Genomic DNA, 19,860 nt, shown 5'->3' on the forward strand with positions numbered 1-19,860 from the left:
TTTAAAACTATTCCACTTTCCAAACTGCACTTGGGCATTTTAAGATAGAACGAATGCAAGTCTGGAAAATCTAAAACGTGACTGTTTTCACTGGCACGACTGCCATCAATGCTTCACCCCTGCGGTTTCTGAGCAGGCCACTGACAGCTAGGTTGAGTGTAACTTTGGAACGAATCATGTGAACTCTTTCGATAAACAAATGCCTTTGTTTTGTCCATAGATAAAAGCTTGTCAGATGGAGAAAGAAAAACTCGAAAAGCAATTAAAACAGGTATGTTAAAAACAAAACAAAACAAAACAAAAAAACAGGTATGTTGTTCCTGACCTAAATTCATCAAACTTCTTGTCATAGTTGAAAGGGCAATTTTTAGTTCCACCCTTGTTCCACCTTTGTTCCCAAGCACAGCAATTCCCCATGGATCCAATTAAAGGTGTATTTAAAGCTCTGCTACAGATGGCTCAGGACAAACCGGCACTTTGCATCGTGGACTAAAATGCCAGTGGATAGGTAATGCTTAGGTACCACCAACACTTCTCTGCCCTAACACGAAAAACACATGTTTCCCAGAACATGTTACCAGTAGCGCAAGCCTTAGTGTGTGCTCACGCAAGTGGAGATTTCTTCATAGACCCACGAACAACTGGGAAATAGATTTTCTTGGTATTTCTTGCAGTTGCTTACACAATTTACAGTGGAAAATTGCATCAAAGATTTGCCTCTTTTGAGAAAATACAGTATCTTCTTGGGCACAGCAGTGTTCCATCCCATTGGTTCTCTAGTAGCCTTCAGAAATGAGTATTAATTTCTTTGTATTCTTAATGCTCTCTCTGGACATAAGTTATGCTGTGGGAGTCTCTGACTACAATTTAAGAAAACTTGTCTTATGGCTTAGTGGCTGGTTCTTCTTAAGGGAGGGACCCTCTGTGAAGAGAACTCAGAAACATAAAGTGAACCTTATACCTTGTAAGTGTTTCTAATGTCTTCAACACGAAGAGCTAATTAGAGTTTCACCTTAAGTGAAATATGCCCAGTTAGCCTCATCTCTGCCAGTATCGAGTCTACACCCACAAGCCCACTATGTTGAGTTGGGATTACGTGAGAGTTAGACTGAACCTGGAGAATGAAGCCAAACCTGTCTGTGGTTGTATAAAGCAAGTATCAGGTGATTCTCCAGTTTCACCCACTTCCAGTGAACTGACAACATTATACTCCTCAGGTGTATTTCCCAATCTGTAGCTGCAGCTTGAATTTCCACCTGCGGGATCCATGTGCACCAGCAGGCCCGGGGACTGACCAGGATCCACAGAAGCACCCAGTAAGTAAGAGCTTGCATTGCGATATAGAAGTCCTTATATTATCTAATAAGTGCTAGTATTTTTTTTTCCATTTTGGTAGAAATGCTGTCTCTATAATTTGGGCACATACTATTGTCCACAGAAGGAGCCTCTTTCTATCTCAGCCTCAAATTTACAGAGTTGCAGTGGTCAATGTACACTATAATTATCTTTTTTTGGGACAGGCACTCACAGGACACACATGGATACAAATAAATTAACTGAACAGTATCAAATGAAGCTGTAATTCCTTGCACGAACATACAACATTTTATATGGGCCATTTTAGAGGCGTACCTGACCCTTCCAAAAGGGCATTTTTGTGTGTAGGGAAAAGCAAAACGAATATAGCAAGTCTGAGAGACGCCTTTTTCGGTTGTAAACTTATATTGAACTACTATGGATATTGCTACATCTGTGCAATATAGTGTTTGACATCTTCCAATTAAAAGGATATTCTTAAAGGATCCAAGAAAAAGTGACCCACTTAAGTTGCTCTCTGTGGCTCTGTCTAGCCAGGCAAAATGAAATGAACAGTGGAGCAATTATTTGTGAGTGGAATTGATTTGGACAGTCAACCTGAATAAGTCAGCCCCAAAGCAACCTTCCTTCCTTTCTCCATCGCACTATTTCATCCACCCTCCCCCACTGTCTAGCATACTGGTCTCTACTTTGTGTTTTGGCTACATAGAAGCCTTATACGAAAATAAAATATTGTGTTTTTCTGCATTTTGGAAATGCTCAGACCACTCTCCTACCCCTCAATTTTTATTAACTGTGTTTTTAATTATGCAAAGAATCTTGAGATTTTAACTGGGATTTTTCCTAGCAGAGCACTATGGAGATCATGATTCTCTTGGTTGCCATACTTTTGTATTTGAGTGTGACTCAAAGCTCTTTTCCCAAGGGAGGAGGTAATGACTCTCTGGGTGGCAGAGGGATGTCAGAATTTAATGAGCATCGCTTATTTGACCCTGGTGTGACACAGCACACTGCTGAGAATTTGGTTCTTTTTGTGTTGTTGCCCATTGTCACTTGTGTCTGCTCACCCGCCCCATTTCCTTTTTTCTTTACCTGTTTGCTTACTTTTCAGTCTTTATCAGAAACGTTTCTGGGAATCCCCAAATACAGCTATCATTCCTTAAATTTCTTTTTCAGAATGTAGAACTAAATTAATATTGTGGGGAACATAAAGAGATAGAAGTTTACTTTGGAGTTAGCTCCTACAGGTTGGGGAAATGGAGAGATATTTTGTGAAAGGTTAACTATAAAACCAATGAGTCATGCAAGTTTATCTAGAAGTAAAAATGACTATTTTCTTCAAATTCTCATTTATGGAAAGAAGGCAGAAATTTACCTACTATAAAAGCTCATCAAACTTTCCTGGTCAATTATAAGAAGTAAAGTGGTCCAGACCATGTAAAATTATCACCAAATAAAGGTCTGTATTTGAAAAGGTTCCAAGCCATGTACAATGTCCTACATTTTTAAGCAGTATTCAGTTAAAAAGAATCTTGGTATAACAGTAGAATTTAACTCTCGGAGTTCATTTTTAAAGAATATTTCATGTTTTATGCTTATTTCTAAGCCTGAATTAAAGCACAAGCAGTGGTGTTTGTAAAATTACAGTATATTTGCCTTCTTTTGGCAACTCTCCTGGAATCTAAAACTGAGGCTCACGTCACTTATCCTACGTGTTATTTGAGACATCTAAAAATAAACGAGGAGATAAAAAACAGAGGTGATCTCATTTCCTCTTTTAGCTTTTTCATGGACCAAAAGGAGCCAAGAGCCTAGGTGTCTGAGTGGGGGTAAAGTGGGGTCACACTGTACTAACTGCAGCATTTCTTAGTGTCTTGTCAGATAATTGAACTTTAAGGCTACTTTCAGTGGTCTGGCAGCCCTGTAAATGCTCCCTGTTGGCTCATTGGTAGAGACATTTTCCCTGAGTTATTTTCAGTAGGTAATTGATTAATAGAACAAAAGGTCTGTATTCTCTGTGTGTTGGGGGGAAGTAGGAGGTAGGACTGAGCATTGGGAGCAGGAAGACAGACCATCCTCATGGGCAGGTGAAGCTGAGATTGCTCTGTTCCAAGTGGTTAAATACAGAGGTACTCGTCTTGGAACTGTATCTTGAAATGTGGGCCTGTAGCTCATGATTTATTCACAGCAGTTTATCTTACATGTTCCCTGATGTTCAATATCTAGGTGTTCTTAACTGGTGAAGCCTAGAAGAAAATCCCACAAGAAAAATCCAAGTCTGCCCTTACCCCTCACTGCCTCTCTAGTCTAAACCATCTGAACAATCTAGAGAGTACTTTCTGTGGAGGAACAGTAGGAAGGGAAAAAGATCTGCCCTACTTTGCCATTCCTGCCATGTCTGCACCTAATGGCTTAGATTTCTTCCTCATACCAGAAAACACTAAACTTGTCATTGTTCTCTTGGTCTTTCTGTTGCCTCCTGTGTGAGGACTTTAAACATAGTATTTATTGATGGTAATCTGCTTTGTTTTATTTATGAGCTATAGTAAGCTTTACAGAAGTGTTTATACTTCTGCAGATATCCAAAACACATCTGCTTAAAAAAGAATGCCACAACCCCAAAGTAGGAGAAATTCTGGCCAACACAGAGTGGATGGTGGGGGAGTGTTGGGAGATGGGGAGAGTGATGAAGGAGGTAAGAGACATGAACGTGATTGGCAACAGGTTTGGATAGAAACGACTTTTGTGTTGCCTGCGTAATAAAAGCCACATAGTATAATTATATTTTTAATATGCCACTATGTTTTGTTTGAAGTCCATATTGCTATAATAATGTTTTATTGTTCCACACAGCCAGACTATCAGTGGTATGCTCCTGACCAGTTTCCGCCAGATGTGCAGCACAAGGCGAATGGTAAGACCACAGCTGTATCGAGCATTCTTTCATGTTTACATTTTAATGGGGTCTTTTTGGGATGTTTACTCAACATACATTCATTTGTACTTGGGGAGGGCCTTCAATAAAGTTGTGTTGCATACACAACTCTAATTTGATGCACCTGGGGTTAACTTGAACTCCTTAAGAAAAAAGAAAATGAAAAAAAAAAAAGAAAAAAAAAGAAAATTTTCAATGCAGAATTGCGGGGATCTCAGCTCTGGCTTCTGCTCCTATTCCAGTCTCAGAGTCAGTATTCCATCTGGGGCTAGAAATGAAAACTTCAAGTAGAGCTATACTGTAACAACAACAACAAAGCTCTGGGATTCCACTACAAAGGGCAGATGCACATCCACTATTCCAGGTTGAGTTTGCTAGACAGATGTTTTAAATGTCACTGGCAGACAGACAGAGGAAACCAAAGACTCAGAACTGTATTCCCTAATGACTAAATGTCAGACTCCAAGTTTAGGCCAAGGTAGCCCACAACACCCGCCTCTAAGTATGCTGGAAAAAAAAAAAAAAAAAACCTAGAAATTCACTGATAAAGTACTCACAACTAAGTACTCTTTTATCTTATTTTTCTTTGGTTTACCATTCTTCTCTTCTTTCCAGAATCTGCTATACTTTCTACTGCTTTGTTTCTGTGGTCTCATGAGGCCATCCAGGAATGGACTATAACCACAATCCCACCTCTATTCTCATCTCATATGATCAAAAGTCAGCCATGTCTGCTCCATCTTTAAAAATCTTATATGACACACACCTGTGACTGTATGTTGTTAATTTCCAGAGATTTTAATCTATCTAGAAAAGCTGAAGATGAGCCATATTCCAATTTCAGGCCATTCTTGAAACTTGATCTCATTTAGTTCAGATCTGAGATCATAGAATTCTAGATTTTACTACAAGGAGCCCATTATGGAGAGGAAATAGAAAACCAGGGGTAACACATGTAGTTTTGCAAGTTATGTACTTCACAAGTCCAAGGAATTCTTCATGGTAGTCTGTGTAAATGGAGCCTCGTAGGGTTGTGCAATACACAACCTGGACAGCTATACACAGCAGCACTAGGAGTGGCAAAGGCCTAGCTTACAGAAACATTATAGAGAAGAAAGATAAAAAGTGAGAACTCTATTAAAGAATGTCTAGGCATTTATCAGAAAACTGTAAGATTCTTTTTTTCTTTTCTTTCTACTATGAATATAACCATTGGTTTTAATGAAGTTCTCGGGTTCCAGCCATAATAGAGAGCTTTTATTAGAAAGGCATACTATTAACCATAATAATTGTTGCAAAATGCCTGTGTTTTTGAAATCCATTGTTATATAATAGCTGAGCTGCCACCCCGTAATAATTTTCCACTTCATATTACGTTGGTCTGGAATGAATATTAAAGATATTTTCTCCCTGAGTTGGAGCTTAATCACTAAAAAATATAATTATGCAGTAGAGAATTTAGTGATATCATAAAGATGTTTATGCATCACTATGAGGTTCTTCTTGGACCAGTGTAATAGAAGCTAATAATTATATAAAGTAGAAATGAATTGTGATAACCTTCATAAACGAAATAAAATATGCAGAAATAGAATATTATAGTCAGTGTATATGACCCACTGATTTTTGTCTACTTGGGAAGAAACACAATGAAGTTTGTGGTGTGTAAACATGCTGTGTAACAGTCTACAGATGTAAAATTGCAATAAAAAATAAACCTCTATTATGTAGCAACCTGAGTATTTTAAGATATTGTTTTAATCCTCACAACAATGCTATAAAATAGATTTTATTATATTATACCATTTTACAGTTGAGGAAAATGAGGCTTGAGAATTTAAGTAACATGCCTAAATCACACAGTTGGTAAAATTTGATCCTGGGGTTAGATTCCAGAGGTCCAGGTCTTCAAAACCTATGCTTTGAATCACATCCTATAGAGCCCTCGAAAACCTACCCCTCTCACTATATTAGAATTTTCTACAATGACAGATATATAATGAGAATGGGGGATTTAACTTGGATAATTATATGACTAGATTCTAATCCTCAATAATCTTTTCTTCCTATGAAATCATAACATGTATTATTTGGGCTACTTATTTGGTATTTTGAATATCACAGGTAAAGGATGAAGTACTACATAAGATTAAGCTTGTAATAAATATGTTATGGATGAATTCATTCTTGGGCATCCCTGGTAGAAACTGATGGGATATGTTGCCATTTGAACCCTTTCCTTCTTCCTACCAACACAGCTCTGCAGCTGACTGCGGCTTGTCTGAAGCAGGGAAGAGGGCTGATCATGGCTAGGGGACCACTGTAGAAGGAAATTCCTTACTCAGTAATCTACTTGTTTTTGATTACTATTTCTCCTCTTCTAGCTTCCAAAGCTGATGCTATTTCAAGGTTCCAACAAGTTCATAAAAATTGACAAAAGCTCTGAAATCACCCCTGTCAAAAGAATCTCTCATATGCCATTATTTAATTTCGGTGGATTCTTCTTCTATCTCATTTAATTGAAAAGCTCCTTTTGATTTGTACATCCAACAAAATTGCTCAGAATCCATAAAAGTAACTTTGTGATATTATTAAATATGAATTTAGAAATATTTTTATTATACAGACATTTATGTTATGATACTACTCATTGTCGTATTATTTGGCTAATATATTTACCTTTCACTATTCAGGAATATACTGCTAGCCAACATACCCTGTGTTTTGGGCTTTAAAAACCCAAACTCAAACAATGGAAGAAAAAATTAGTGGAAAAATTAGGCTCTGCTTCTGATAAATTATAAACAGGAAGTTTTTTTAAAACTCTTATAAGCTTTATTCATATAATAAGTCCTGAAGTATTTTACTTGTATTTAAATGAAATGACCCTTTCAGAAATATGGATATTAAAATGAATATTAATTTGTATGTGTGTTTATACATTGTCCTAGCTCTCATTTTTTACTAATTTCCTATGACTCCCAACAAATTTTACTTTTCTGATCCCAATATATATAGCACATTATATTTTGATCCTAGTATCTATCCTTATAATTTTTCCTTTTATGGTAATCTAACCTGAGATAATGGCGCTGACAACAATACATGAAGTGTTTGTAGAGCAGTAACCTTGTGAGTTTTAAAAGGTACAGTGGGTAATGAGTGATTAAATTGCTATAATACCACTAGATCCTCCTTTAATATTCCTAGAGCCTGAGGCAAGAATATGTGGAGAGCCGCATACTTGAGGCTAAATATTTAAATGTCATGAAGCAAGCATAGAAGTTATTACAGACTATCCCCCTGTTGATAAATATACCTAGAAGGGCAAAGTAAAATTTTAAAATGCTCACATTCCAACCAGTTCTGTTCCAAGACACAGTGGCACAGGAAGACCTGAGCCATGGCCCACCCCCTTCTCTTCTCATCTTTCGACTGGGCGGGATCTTAAGTGTGAATTTGAGTGTAGCCCAGTTGGCACATCACAACTTCATCCATATACCCCTCATTATGCTACAAACAGCACCCCTTGATTTCAGGCCTGAGAAATACGACCACATGAGGCCTAGAAGCAGAAACAGGGTGACTTGGGCAAGACTTTTGGGGTCTGCATGTGAGTACCAAGAGCTTGTTCTAGAAGAAGGCAGACTCTTACTGGAGGGGAAGGTGGCTATAGGAGGGTCAGAGCAGGGTCCTCTTAGAGTGGGGACCTAATGAAAGCTTGCTGGCCAAAGATTAAAGTCAATAATTACTGAGTACTACTGAACGATCTTTGGGTCAACTAATTTTCAGCTTTGCTCTCAGTTACTATCTCTGGTTATTTTAGAATGCTTTGCAGACACAATGGAAATTAACTCCTCTTTCAAACACTGAAGATTTAAAGAAAGGTTTTCAAGACATTTAAGACTTACTTGGCTTTCTCTTTGCACAGCACTAAGTAATGGTATTTTTATATATTGAAGCCTACAGATGTTAAGGGGCTACAGTTTCTGTTTAGAAACATGGTGATTTTATGAAGAACATTTTAATCTCATTTAATCTGTTATCAGAATGGGATGCAAAATGACTTCCATGTTTCTAGAACAATTATGGCATAGTAGAATTAGTATAACGTTGAAAGCATGTTGTTTTATTTCTTCCTTTGTGAAATGTCAAAAGGCTATGTTTTCTAACTACATGGCACGCCAGTCACCTCTCTACCTTCCAGATTTTTCATATGGTGCAGAATTGAACTTCATCTAATGAGCTAGAGCTCAAGTCTTACATATTTGGAAAGACATGAAATGTAGGCATGTGAGAGTATGTTGTGAGCAAACATAATTATTTCTTTACAATATAGAAGATCAAAGCCCAACTATTATAATTGGCCTTTACTAGTGTCTAGTAATAACTAATTAACTGAATACTGACTGAATTCATTTCCTAGGGCTACCATAACCAAGTATCAAAAATGAGGGGGCTTGAAAACAGCAGAAATTTATCCTCTCACACTGTGGAGGCTAGAAGTCTGAAATCCAGGTGTTGGCAGGGTCATACTCCCTCCAGAGCCTCTAGGGAAGGCTCCTTCCTTGCCTCTTTTTGCATCTAGTAGCCCCAGATGTTCTTTGGCTTGTGGTAGCACAGCTCCAATCTCTGCCTCACTCTTCACATGGCCGTCTTCCCTCGTGTCTGCGTCTGTGTCCAAAGTTTCATCTTCTTATAGGGACTCCAGTCGCATTGGATTAGGCTAATCTAGTATAATCTCATGTTAACTTGATTATGTGTGCAAAGTCCTATTTCCAAATGAGGTCACATTAACAGGTACCAGGCGTTAAGATCTACACATATCTTTTGAGGGGAGGGGACACAATTCAACCCATAACACTAATCACATGCCAGAAACTATTTTAGGTGCCGTATATATTTATATATAATGTCATCAAAACCTTATAGCAACTCTATGAGATGAGTACTACTGATGCTCCAGTTTTAAAATTATGGAAACTTAGGAACAGAAGATAATGTCACCTGTCCAAGTCCATGTAGCTGGTTATTGGCTAGAACATAAACAAGCCAGGCAGTCTACCTCCAAAGCCCACACTGTAACCACTAAGCAATATACAACCCATGCTATACTTTAAAATATAATAGTGTCATCATTTACATGTATTTTATTTAAGTAAATTCTAATGGCCCTATCCTGAAAGCCAGAATCTTTGCTTCTAAGTTTGTGTCTGTTTATAACTATCTTTATTTTTTTTTAAGATTTTAGTTATTTATTCATGAGAAACACACAGAGAGAGGCAGAGACACAGGAAGAGGGAGAAGCAGGATCCCCACAAGCAGCCTGATGTGGGACTGAATCCCAAACCCTGGGATCACATCCTGAGCCAAAGGCAGATGCTCAACCGCTGAGCCACCCAGGCGTCCCAATAACTGTCTTTATAACTGAACATTACAAATAATTTTACATTGGTAAAATGGCAGGACTAGTTGGATTTTTTTCAGCACCTGGTAGTATGAGGAGATACAGGAGCCAGTGTAAATAGCAGAAGCTACTTAAGAGATGTAAGAAACAGATGAAACTTAGAGACTATACTTGTGTGATTTTCAATACAGATGGATAAAAGATTAAGAATATTTTTTTTTATATTTTTTCTTTTATAAAATACATTACTTAATTATCTTACCATCAGTTAATAAAAATATTAGTCAAAAGAGAGATAGTTTTATGCCTATTTCTAGATTTTTAGAGAAGAACTGCAGGAGAAATGCATCCTCACCTTATAATGCTAAAAAGATTGGTTTATTGGTAAACTAAGAGATTTTGCTAAGGGAATATTAAATAAAATGTAAATGTATATTTATATGTATAAGAACATATGAAAATATAGGTAGCAGATATATTCCTAAGCAGACATCTATTGATAAGCAAAGACTAAACATCCTGATTAACATTCTATGTAGATTGTGGTTCTATAGATAGATAGAGCCTAGATGAGAAAAACGCACGCAATAAGGCCAGACTATTCACATTTCCACTAGGTGGATAAAATCACAGTATTTCTCTTAAATGGAAGATAAAAATCTGTGGGGAAATGAGGTTTCTATTACATATTTCATCCCAACTGGGAAAAATGTTTATTTACCTACATTTCCTTACTATTGATGCATAAGCATCCACATTCTGAGGTGAGTGGGCATGTAGAGAGCACCATCCCCCTTGAACCCTTCTGCTGTACCCTAAGAGGGGACTTCAGATTCAGACAGTCCCTGATGGCCTCTGACACCAAGATCTCTGGGTCCTGCTCAGATCACTTTAGTCATATGGTACTTAACCTGCACTTTTGTGAACATAAAAGCATAGAGTGCTTTTTTTTACACACACCATTAATAAATAATAAGGCACATGATTAGTGAGTGGAATTCTTTACCAACCAATTAGGCAAATCGGACTGTGTCTAGCACCACAAGAACCCATAACTCCCTAGTGGTGTTTCTCTTGCCCTGCCATTAGAACCGTGCAGCCAAGTCTGATGACAGAAATCTCTTCCCATGTTCACTACACAGGGGGACACTCTGCCTTTCCTTCAAGGAACTGAAATCCTGTTTTTGCTTTTGTTCACATTTCCATTCTGCCATGGATTACCTCGTGGGTCACAACCTCTCTCTGTCTAAAACATGGGGATAATGACCTTTACCTCTCTACCTATTTCACAAGAGTGCTTTTTTTAAAAAAGATTTTATTTATTTATTCACGATAGATATAAAGAGAGAGAGGCAGAGACACAGGCAGAGGGAGAAGCAGGCTCCATGCTGGGAGCCTGACACGGGACTCGATCCCGGGACTCCAGGATCGTGCCCCCGGCCAAAGGCAGGCGCTAAACCGCCAAGCCACCCAGGGATCCCCACAAGAGTGCTTTAAGAGCTACAGAGGAATTAACTTTTCTTGATGTGTTAAGATACATATGGATAGATATCATAAATGGATTAAATCTAAACTTTAGACTTTAGACCTGTGGATTATGCTTCTGGATCCAAATTTATGCTCTCACCATATTAGATACCTTTTTATCTTAATGGCCACCATTCTTAGAAGAGTATTTTTTTAAGCCAGGAAGGGAAACTGTCAGTTACTTTAAATGTTTGTGTATCTAAAATACCAAATACAGCGCAGCAGGTATGAAACATTTTACATATTCTAAATTGCTATCATGAATAGGAAAATAACTTATTCTTGAAATTTATTTATTTTATCTGTCATCATGAGTAGATATCCAATTTTGTCTTCCCGATAGTGCTCATTTGTGGCATTCTATCCCACTCTCATTGAAGTGTATGACGTTTTCATATTGGTTTTCATGGCACATTAACACATCTTAAGCACTGTGATCTTTTCTATTGCTTTGGCAATAATGTACCCTTCACTGTACTTCAAGTAGTTTATGTCGTAGTTATCTTTCTGTGGACTAAGTACTAAGCCTAATAGTAACATATATGACTTACCTTCATAAGCAAATGCCTCAGCCACCAAAATGCCAACAAAGATAAGAAGTAGCACAGAATATTCCTCTTCAGGCATGAGTAGAAATAGGCCACAGCTGATTTCACAAAGTGGTAAGCATATGTCAACGCTTAAAATAATAACCCTCCATTTCCCGCCTCTTTCTCAGTGTAAACTTGTGGGAGCTTATGAATAAAATATTTCTTTTTTTTTTTACTAGCCTCAAAATTTATGTTAGCCCTGAGCCAGAAGAAGAGAAATGAATTTTTAATTTTTAATCTGAAACATTTTCCTGCTCTTTTTCATAGGTTTCTCTTCAGAAAAGGAAGTCAAACAGTAGAAGTACACACAAGTGGAGGAGCATACGGGCAAAGGGAGAGCTTGGCTGAGGGCTCTCTTTTTTTCTTTTTGCTGGTGGCTTGTGTCTGCACAACTGCACATCATCAGCTCCGTTATTTGTGCACAGTGACCGTTATTTGGCATGGATAAAGGAAAAGACTTGTGACAGCTAGGATCCTGATCAAGTCTGAGAAGCCAGTATTACAAACCAAACACAACTTCCAGTTTCCTCGAAATGAGATTTGGCAGATGAAGTATGTACCATTCTTTGAAACTTTCTTCAGCACATTGCTGTTGGATTTACAGAGACTATTTCGTGATTTCAGCAACTTCACTTTTGGTGCAGTGATGTTCTATGTTGATTGAAATATTTATTCCCTGGGGGAAAAGTTTCAGCAGTTGTAAATGTGTAACATGGCTCCCATTGTTTTTGTAGGGCTTGGTTCTTTAGCCAGTTTGACTAGATACTGTGTTCATGATTGTTGGCCTTGGTGAACCTATGGATAGGGCTGAGGAGGTATATATACTTCCTTAAACTAAATGAATGGTTCAGTCTGAATAAAGTGTTCACCTCAAAACTATGCTCTGAGCAGATCATTCCTCTAACGTGGTGAGAAACTGTGAGCCTCCTTCATTTTTAGGTGGAATAGATTATGAAAGATAAAACCATAGTCTGATGATGATGGCTTTGCTGCATTCATATGTGCTTACAGTAGTAGTTTGGAGACACATGGATTTGTGGTGAAATCTGCTTTTACTTCCTCTGGATTTGAGTAATTATTGATGAATAACACATCTGACTCCTCAAACTTATGGAAGTGAAAAATGAAATTTTTCATTCATTTCAATATCCAAATTGTATTGCAATTAAATTATACAGTGACATGACAGACGTCTAAAGACTAAGCAGATTTAAAAGTATTATGTTCATCCATTTAATATGGTTTCTGCTAGGACCAACTGGAGATCCTCTTTGTGAGGAGATGTATAGCAGGAGTGTGAGATCCACAGCTATCTGTAATCCTGCAAGCACCTAAAGAAAACCAGGAGCATCTGCTGAACCTACAGTCAAGCAAAGCAATCCAACATACTGCTGAAACTATCTAGCTCCAGCCTCTAGAAGTTATACTACTTAATTCCAGCTCAGACTCTTTTCCTTTTTCAACTTCTGAGTATACTTGCAGCTTTGTGTAACAGGAAGGTGAACCAGCCTTAGAAAGTTAAATACTTTCAGCCTCAGTCTGGCTACTGGAAAGATAATTCCTGAGAAAGAATTATCCTTCCGTTACATTAATTCTCTAGAGCTTTGTTTTTGCTGCTACTTATTAAAGAGACAAATCATTCTTGAGCAATACTTCAGCGTAAGTGAATCAGAAAAACAATGGGATTTACAAGTCAGTTTCATCAAAACTTTTTTTTTAATTTCCATTTCTTCAGATTAGTGGAAAAGCCATTGCAATAACAACTTTTAGTGGTGGATTCAGTTTGCCAACTGAGATGTGCCTACTGGAATAAAAACAACATACATACAAGAAGTACCCTTTGATGGACTCATTCTAGGTCAATCCAACAGCAATAAAACATGATTTAACCATCTTATTACTATTACTGAAGTCATCCTATTATTAATTAGCAAGTTGGCAAACATTGGCAAGATTATGCAAATGCTAATGTAATGGGAAAAACTCCAATTTAAGTGAGACCTAATTTAATTTGAATTCCCAGTGGGTGACTGCAAATGTGGGAAGAGGACCCCTTGATCAGAGTGCAACAAAAGACAGAATTTCTACAAGAAGACAGATTTCTACAGCTCTGGCCCAAGAGCCAGCCAGTCCCTCCTGTGTCCCTTTCCCCAAATCATTTGTTTGGGGACTTCTGTCTCAGCGCATTGTAAGGGTGATCCTCAGCTGTGGCACTTGCTTCATTATCACACACAATTTGTGGAAATTATGTGAGGAATAGCTGTATCCCTTTGAAAGGAGAGGAAGTCATATCACACAGTCTCTTTTATCTAGGAAATGTAAACCCGGGCACATTTTAAATTTTTGATGATCATGGAGAATTTTATCTTGAAGGCATCACATGAAGAAAAAGGTGTATTCACCTTGTCTTGGTTGTGACGTGAAGTCAAGAACTGGTTAAATCTTGGAGTTAGGCCAACTTCTATTGCTACTAGCGTATATTTTTTTTCTCTATTTTACTTATCAACAAAAAGATATTCCAGGCTAAATTGCTAATATTATTAAGCATGAACATACTTCCAGGTGATTTTCTTTAGTTTCTTTACTGAGGTCTATCACTTAACGTTAAAGTGCATTACGTGGTATAAGTATGGGTCTGAATGGTTGCTCTCATGTATCAATACTTTTAATGTAGCTCGGTCACTGGTGAAATCAAATCTGAAAGACATATGACCTCCCTACTCAATAATTCAATGTAACAATTTATTTTATTTTATTTTATTTTATTTTATTTTATTTTATTTTATTTTATTTTATTTTATTTTATTTTATTTTATATTTTATTTTATTTTATTATTTTATTTTATTTTAATATGGAGCACTTCACCAATTTGTGTGTTATCCCTTCTCAGGGGCCACTTTAATCTTCTCTGTATCATTCTAATTTAGTATATGTGCTGCCTAAGTGAGCACAAAAATCATTAAATGAATACCCACTTATTTTCAAAAATGTCTAGGCAGCATAAAATATCACACACTGCCTCTGTCTCTATGCACTATTTTTGGTTGAGTCCATATTTGGAGGGGAGGGCAGAGTGATTTAGCACCTTTTATTCTTCCCTTTGCCCCTTTTTCATTTTTGCCATTTTTCTTTCCATCTTCCCAGGGACCCCGACGTATTAGAATCAAAGGAGATACAGAATCTTGTTGCATTGCTGTTGCAGCTATGCTACAATCCATTCTTTGCTGGCTCAGAATTGCCTAAGCTCCAATTATACAGCTCAAATGAAAAGAAAATATTTGCTATAATCCCCACTTTTAGTAATTCTAGAAATAATTTCTCTTCCCTCCTTTCCTTCTTACATACCTACCTCATCACTCCCATTAGTGTTTTGGTCCAAGGAAGAAAGGTGTTCTGGGGGAAAAATTATACTCCCAGCTTTTGTGATTCTATAGAAAAGGACACTTCTATCAGCACACACAATTCAGACACACACACACTCACTCTACATTCACACCACACTTACATACAAACCACCCACACCATAAACACACATCACATACACATATATGCCACATGCACACACACACATATACAAAATACAGACACACTACACACACCACATATATACACACACATACTCATCACATACAGACACACCACACATACATACCCCACACATGCACATGTATCACATACTCCACATACACATGCACACCACACACGCTACACATACACACCACAAACACAAAACAACACGCTCTGCCTCTACCATCTTACCTACACACTGGCCTCCATTTTCTCCTGGTGACTGGTAGATTTATTCAAATGGAAAATTCCGCATAATAAAGCTATTTTTAAAATTTACTTCAAATCCCTGTGTGTATAATATATTGCCAAGAATACTGACAAACTCCATTCTAAGCCTCCTACAGAAAGCAATGGTGCTGAGATCTAGAACCCATTAATTTGCCAGTAATTGCTGAGTGATATGAGACTTTTAATGTTTGTGGGAATGTGTGAATTTCACTAATTTGTGTATTGCACAAATTATTTTAAGTGTAAGTATAAATATATACTGTAAAATGACTTCTCTCTACTCTCCTTTGATTTTATTTCATTACAATATCAGAAGGAAGAGCACAAGGCTCTTCCTTATGAGGCTCAGGAAATACTGTTTGGTAAATTAAACCCCACCCTTAGGGCCTCCTGAGGTGCTTAACTTATTACTGAGAATTAATTTGCTGAGAGAATCCATCTTATTAACTGATTTTCCTGAGTCTGCTCTTGACTGGCAGGAGTGTGCTTAGATGGAGTAGCAATTTCAATTTGCACATCTGTGAGGGAACCTCTCTCCTACTTGCAGCCGAAGTTTGATGACCCACATCAGTCAACCACACACACACACACACACACACACACACACACACACTTGCACACACAGCTGGCAAGAAGAATGAGACCCCCCTTACGGTGCCTGAGTGATGTGGTCAATTGGGCTTTTGACTTTTAGTTTCAGCTGGAGTCATGGTCTCTGGGTTGTAAAAATCAAGCCCTGCATGGGGCTTGGTGCTGAGCATGAAGTCTGTTTGAGACTCTCTCTCCCTCTCCTTCTACCTTCCTCCCCTAAAATAAATAAATAAATCTTTTTTTTTTTTTTAAATGACACCTCCTCCCCACCTCTACTCAGAGACACATTTGTAGGCAGATCTGGTTATGCTGAAGTAGAAGAAAAATGAGTTTGAGAGAGATTTGTGTCTTGGTTTCCAAACGCCCATTACATTTATTTTTTTTTTTTAATTTTTGGAAGAGCACCTTGGTATCCTGAATGGCTTCAAAATTGAGTCAGCACGTTTTTAGATAACTGATCAATTCTACATGTATTTTCTCATCTTGATCAAATATCTGTTTTGGATATTATTATTTGTCAATGTCATTTACTAGAAATTTGCTTTGATTTTATAAAAATGTATTGTGTGTGCAATGATGGGTCACATAAAAGAAACAGAGGCACTTTCTATTCTTTCTATTGTCTAAAGAAAAGTATTCTAACAGCTGTAGGGAGGATGCACTGAAGCCGGGAGAGTGAAACTCCTTTTAATTTTCAACATATTTTTTGGCCTTTCTATGTCTTTAGAAGTATCATATTTTTATGTAAAACACAGAAGACAGTCAGAATTTGGCAATTTGTAATGAACAAAATATTACAATAGTCAAGTACTCTAGCAAAAGTTTGTAAGTTTTTTTATGAAAATGTATTATTTCAATAATTAGCAAAATCTAGAATCATTTTCTCCAAAAGGAAAACTAGCCTTTCTTTTTATATTATTCTTAGTTCAATAAGGTTCTAGCAATATGACAAAAATCCATTTTCCCCATAAAACATTAAAGGCTAATCCCAGAATATAGATTAATTATTAAGAAAATTTTCAAAGTTAAAATGGATTTTTAAAAATACAGGTGGATTAAAAAAATAAAAATAAATAAAAATATAGGTGGAGAGCCAATGTTCTGACATAAATTAATGTTTTCCTAAAGAAAATTATCATTAACACTATTTTGCAAATCTTTAACTTTCCTTTGGACTTTCTTGCTTCATCACCAAATAATTTAACATCTATCTCCTTCACCTCCTCTGTGAACTGAGGAGACAGCATGTGCTAAGTTGCTTCCCAGTAAAATGAAAAGATAATCAGGTAAAAATGGGTTTTTGTGGTTTTTTGGTTTATTGTTGTTGGTTTTTTCCAATAGAAGTAGTCAAGATAGTTTAAGAGCTTTTATCCCAAATCCTTCAAGAAATCCACTTTAATAAAAAAGAATGTAATGAATGGGTATAGCAAAATTTTGTAGAAAGAGCATGGGATTTGGAGTCAGATACAAATTCTGCTCCTAGTTGTACCAGCTGTGAACGTGAACAAGTGTGCCTAAATTAGTGAATCTCAACTTCCATAACTGAAAAAGGATAATAAGAAAACACTATCAGAAGATTTTTGTAAAAACCAACTATATCAAATATGTAGTGTTTGGCACCAGGTGGTGGTCAGTATATGTTAGCTTCTTTCTGCTTATCGTAATGGTTAAAGAGCTTTCTCTAGGGTAACATTTCCCAAAGTGTGCTTGGTAGGTGGGAAATAAGGATTGTATAGCAAAGCATTCCCTGTCCCCATGAGTGTAAGATGTGTTCTGTTCAACTCAGCTTTTGCTGTAGGACACTTCTCATATCTCTTCATGTGAAATTGCAAATTGTAAAACTTACATTGTGAATAGTTCCCAACACGTTCAGATGTTATGTTGATAAGGAGAACATAAATAGAATTAATACAAAAATCATATTGCATTCAAGATTAACTTCTGCAAGACAGAGACATAAATTCCCAATCTTGACGGAATTTAGACATATTATGCTTATTAAGAGGTTAGACCAAAAACAGAATAATATTGGACTTTTGTGTTAATATGTATCAGTGTCCTGCTTATTATGATGGTTAAAGAGATTTCTCTCAGGTAACATTGATATCACACATCACATATCATTAAAATTAGCTTCAGTAGGATGGGACAGGGTAGAAGAACAAAAAGGAGGTACACAAAAAAAAGAGGTACATACCCTGACGGGGTGGACACAGGTGCAGATGATGGGAGGAAGCCAGCCCAGTGAATGGGTGTGATATGCCAAATAGAAGGTGACAAGGGAAGATCAATTTAGATGTAAGTCCCGGGAAAATCCAACGTGGAGTAACAATGGTGTTCAAGGTGAACCTGACTGAAAATGGATCAAAGCACGCAAATCAAAAAGGCTTATCCTGATGCAGAAAGAATGAAACAAAATAAAATATCTGGGCACATTCTGAAAAAAATTGTGCTACAAAAATAAGGTAATAATTATGAATTAAGAAATAGTTCTCATAAAAGTTTCCAAGCTAAAAAAAACAATTGGTCAAAAAAGGAACAATAGAGGGATACCAACCAATCCTGGACAACACAACATACAGGAAGATAATGGAATAGCACTTGTCATTTTTTCTTTACATTATACTGTTTTTCATTTACTTTTTCACTCATTTTTCAGGTATCAGTGTAAAATAACATACTGAATTACTACAATGAAATTATGTTAAGTTTTATATAAATTGCTCTATAATTTCCTAACATGTTATAAGCAATTATAAATGCCTCATGTCTGGGGCACCTGGGTTACTCAGTTCACTGAGTATCCTACTCTTGATTTCAGCTCAGGTCATGATCTCAGGGTTATGAGATCAAGCCCCGTGTCTGGCTCTGTGCTCAGAGGGAATCTGCTTGGGATTCTCTCTCTCTCCCTCTCCCTCTGCCCCTCCCTCCCTGCTCTTTCCCTCTCAAATAAATAAATCTTTAAAAAATTAAAGTATAAATATATTATTTCTTAGTAATATATTTTTGCACTTCTAAAAAACATATTTGTTTTACCATATCTATGGTTAGTTAGAATGTAGCAATGATACAATGCAAGGAGCCTGCCTTTCTGAGAATTTATCTTCCAATTTTGAAAATCTGAAGGTTTTATTACTTTTATAATATGTAGGTCACAGTTCAAAGCAGAAGACTAATTGAGTAAGAAGTGTTTATTTTTGAAACCTAAGAGCATTTTACATTTTGGCCATTGCACAAAATCCTTTTTATAATTTTTATTCTATCTTGCAATTCAGAAGAACTTCAAGTAAAACTCAGATTTCATGTTTATCTCCCTTAGAAAAACAAATCATATAATGGAAGGAGAAACTAAATCATAGATGTGGGTATAGATTTACCAATCTAGCAGAATTATAGCTTTTTATATAATTTTCTAGTTTGTAGGTACTCTGATGAAGCCAAACTTACATATGTCACTTTATGTAGAGGAATTTTGGAGATTTTGGACAATATTCCAGAGTAAAGCAGCTTCAGGCACATTCTTGATATTAATGTCTGCAAGGTACCTCCCATTTCCAAAAAACAATTAAATTGTTGATTAGTTTCAACAGGATATGCATACAAGTTCCTAATTAGGCTATTTCAAAAATTAGAAGTACAAAGTATAAATTAGAAGTATAAATAAAGATATACCTGAAGCTATTTGTTTAAGTAA

At 36.7% G+C, this 19,860-nt stretch overlaps 1 protein-coding gene, 1 long non-coding RNA gene and 1 other non-coding gene across 4 annotated transcripts in view; 1 reads left to right on the forward strand and 2 right to left on the reverse strand.

The window, feature by feature from the left end:
• TNIP3 (TNFAIP3 interacting protein 3) overlaps positions 1-12,655 on the forward strand; it is a 102,950-nt gene extending 90,295 nt beyond the window's left edge. For both annotated transcript variants that reach the window (XM_038564764.1, XM_038564765.1), the window contains 4 exons: positions 221-271; positions 1,218-1,316; positions 4,171-4,231; positions 12,044-12,655. In XM_038564764.1, the coding sequence (XP_038420692.1) occupies positions 221-271; positions 1,218-1,316; positions 4,171-4,231; positions 12,044-12,075 (243 nt within the window). In that variant the 3' untranslated portion in view covers positions 12,076-12,655. The remainder of the gene's footprint in view (positions 1-220; positions 272-1,217; positions 1,317-4,170; positions 4,232-12,043) is intronic.
• Positions 12,656-14,622: 1,967 nt separating this feature from the next.
• LOC119864556 lies at positions 14,623-14,728 on the reverse strand. The gene has a single exon (XR_005374379.1). It is a non-coding gene; the product is annotated as a U6 spliceosomal RNA (small nuclear RNA).
• A 2,151-nt stretch (positions 14,729-16,879) lies between these two features.
• LOC106560046 overlaps positions 16,880-19,860 on the reverse strand; it is a 44,568-nt gene continuing 41,587 nt past the window's right edge. Inside the window, exon 5 of the long non-coding RNA XR_005373974.1 lies at positions 16,880-18,519. This is a non-coding gene — a long non-coding RNA (uncharacterized LOC106560046). The remainder of the gene's footprint in view (positions 18,520-19,860) is intronic.

Source organism: Canis lupus, chromosome 19 (assembly GCF_011100685.1).
Source record: "Canis lupus familiaris isolate Mischka breed German Shepherd chromosome 19, alternate assembly UU_Cfam_GSD_1.0, whole genome shotgun sequence".
Classification (NCBI taxonomy): Eukaryota; Metazoa; Chordata; class Mammalia; order Carnivora; family Canidae; genus Canis; species Canis lupus.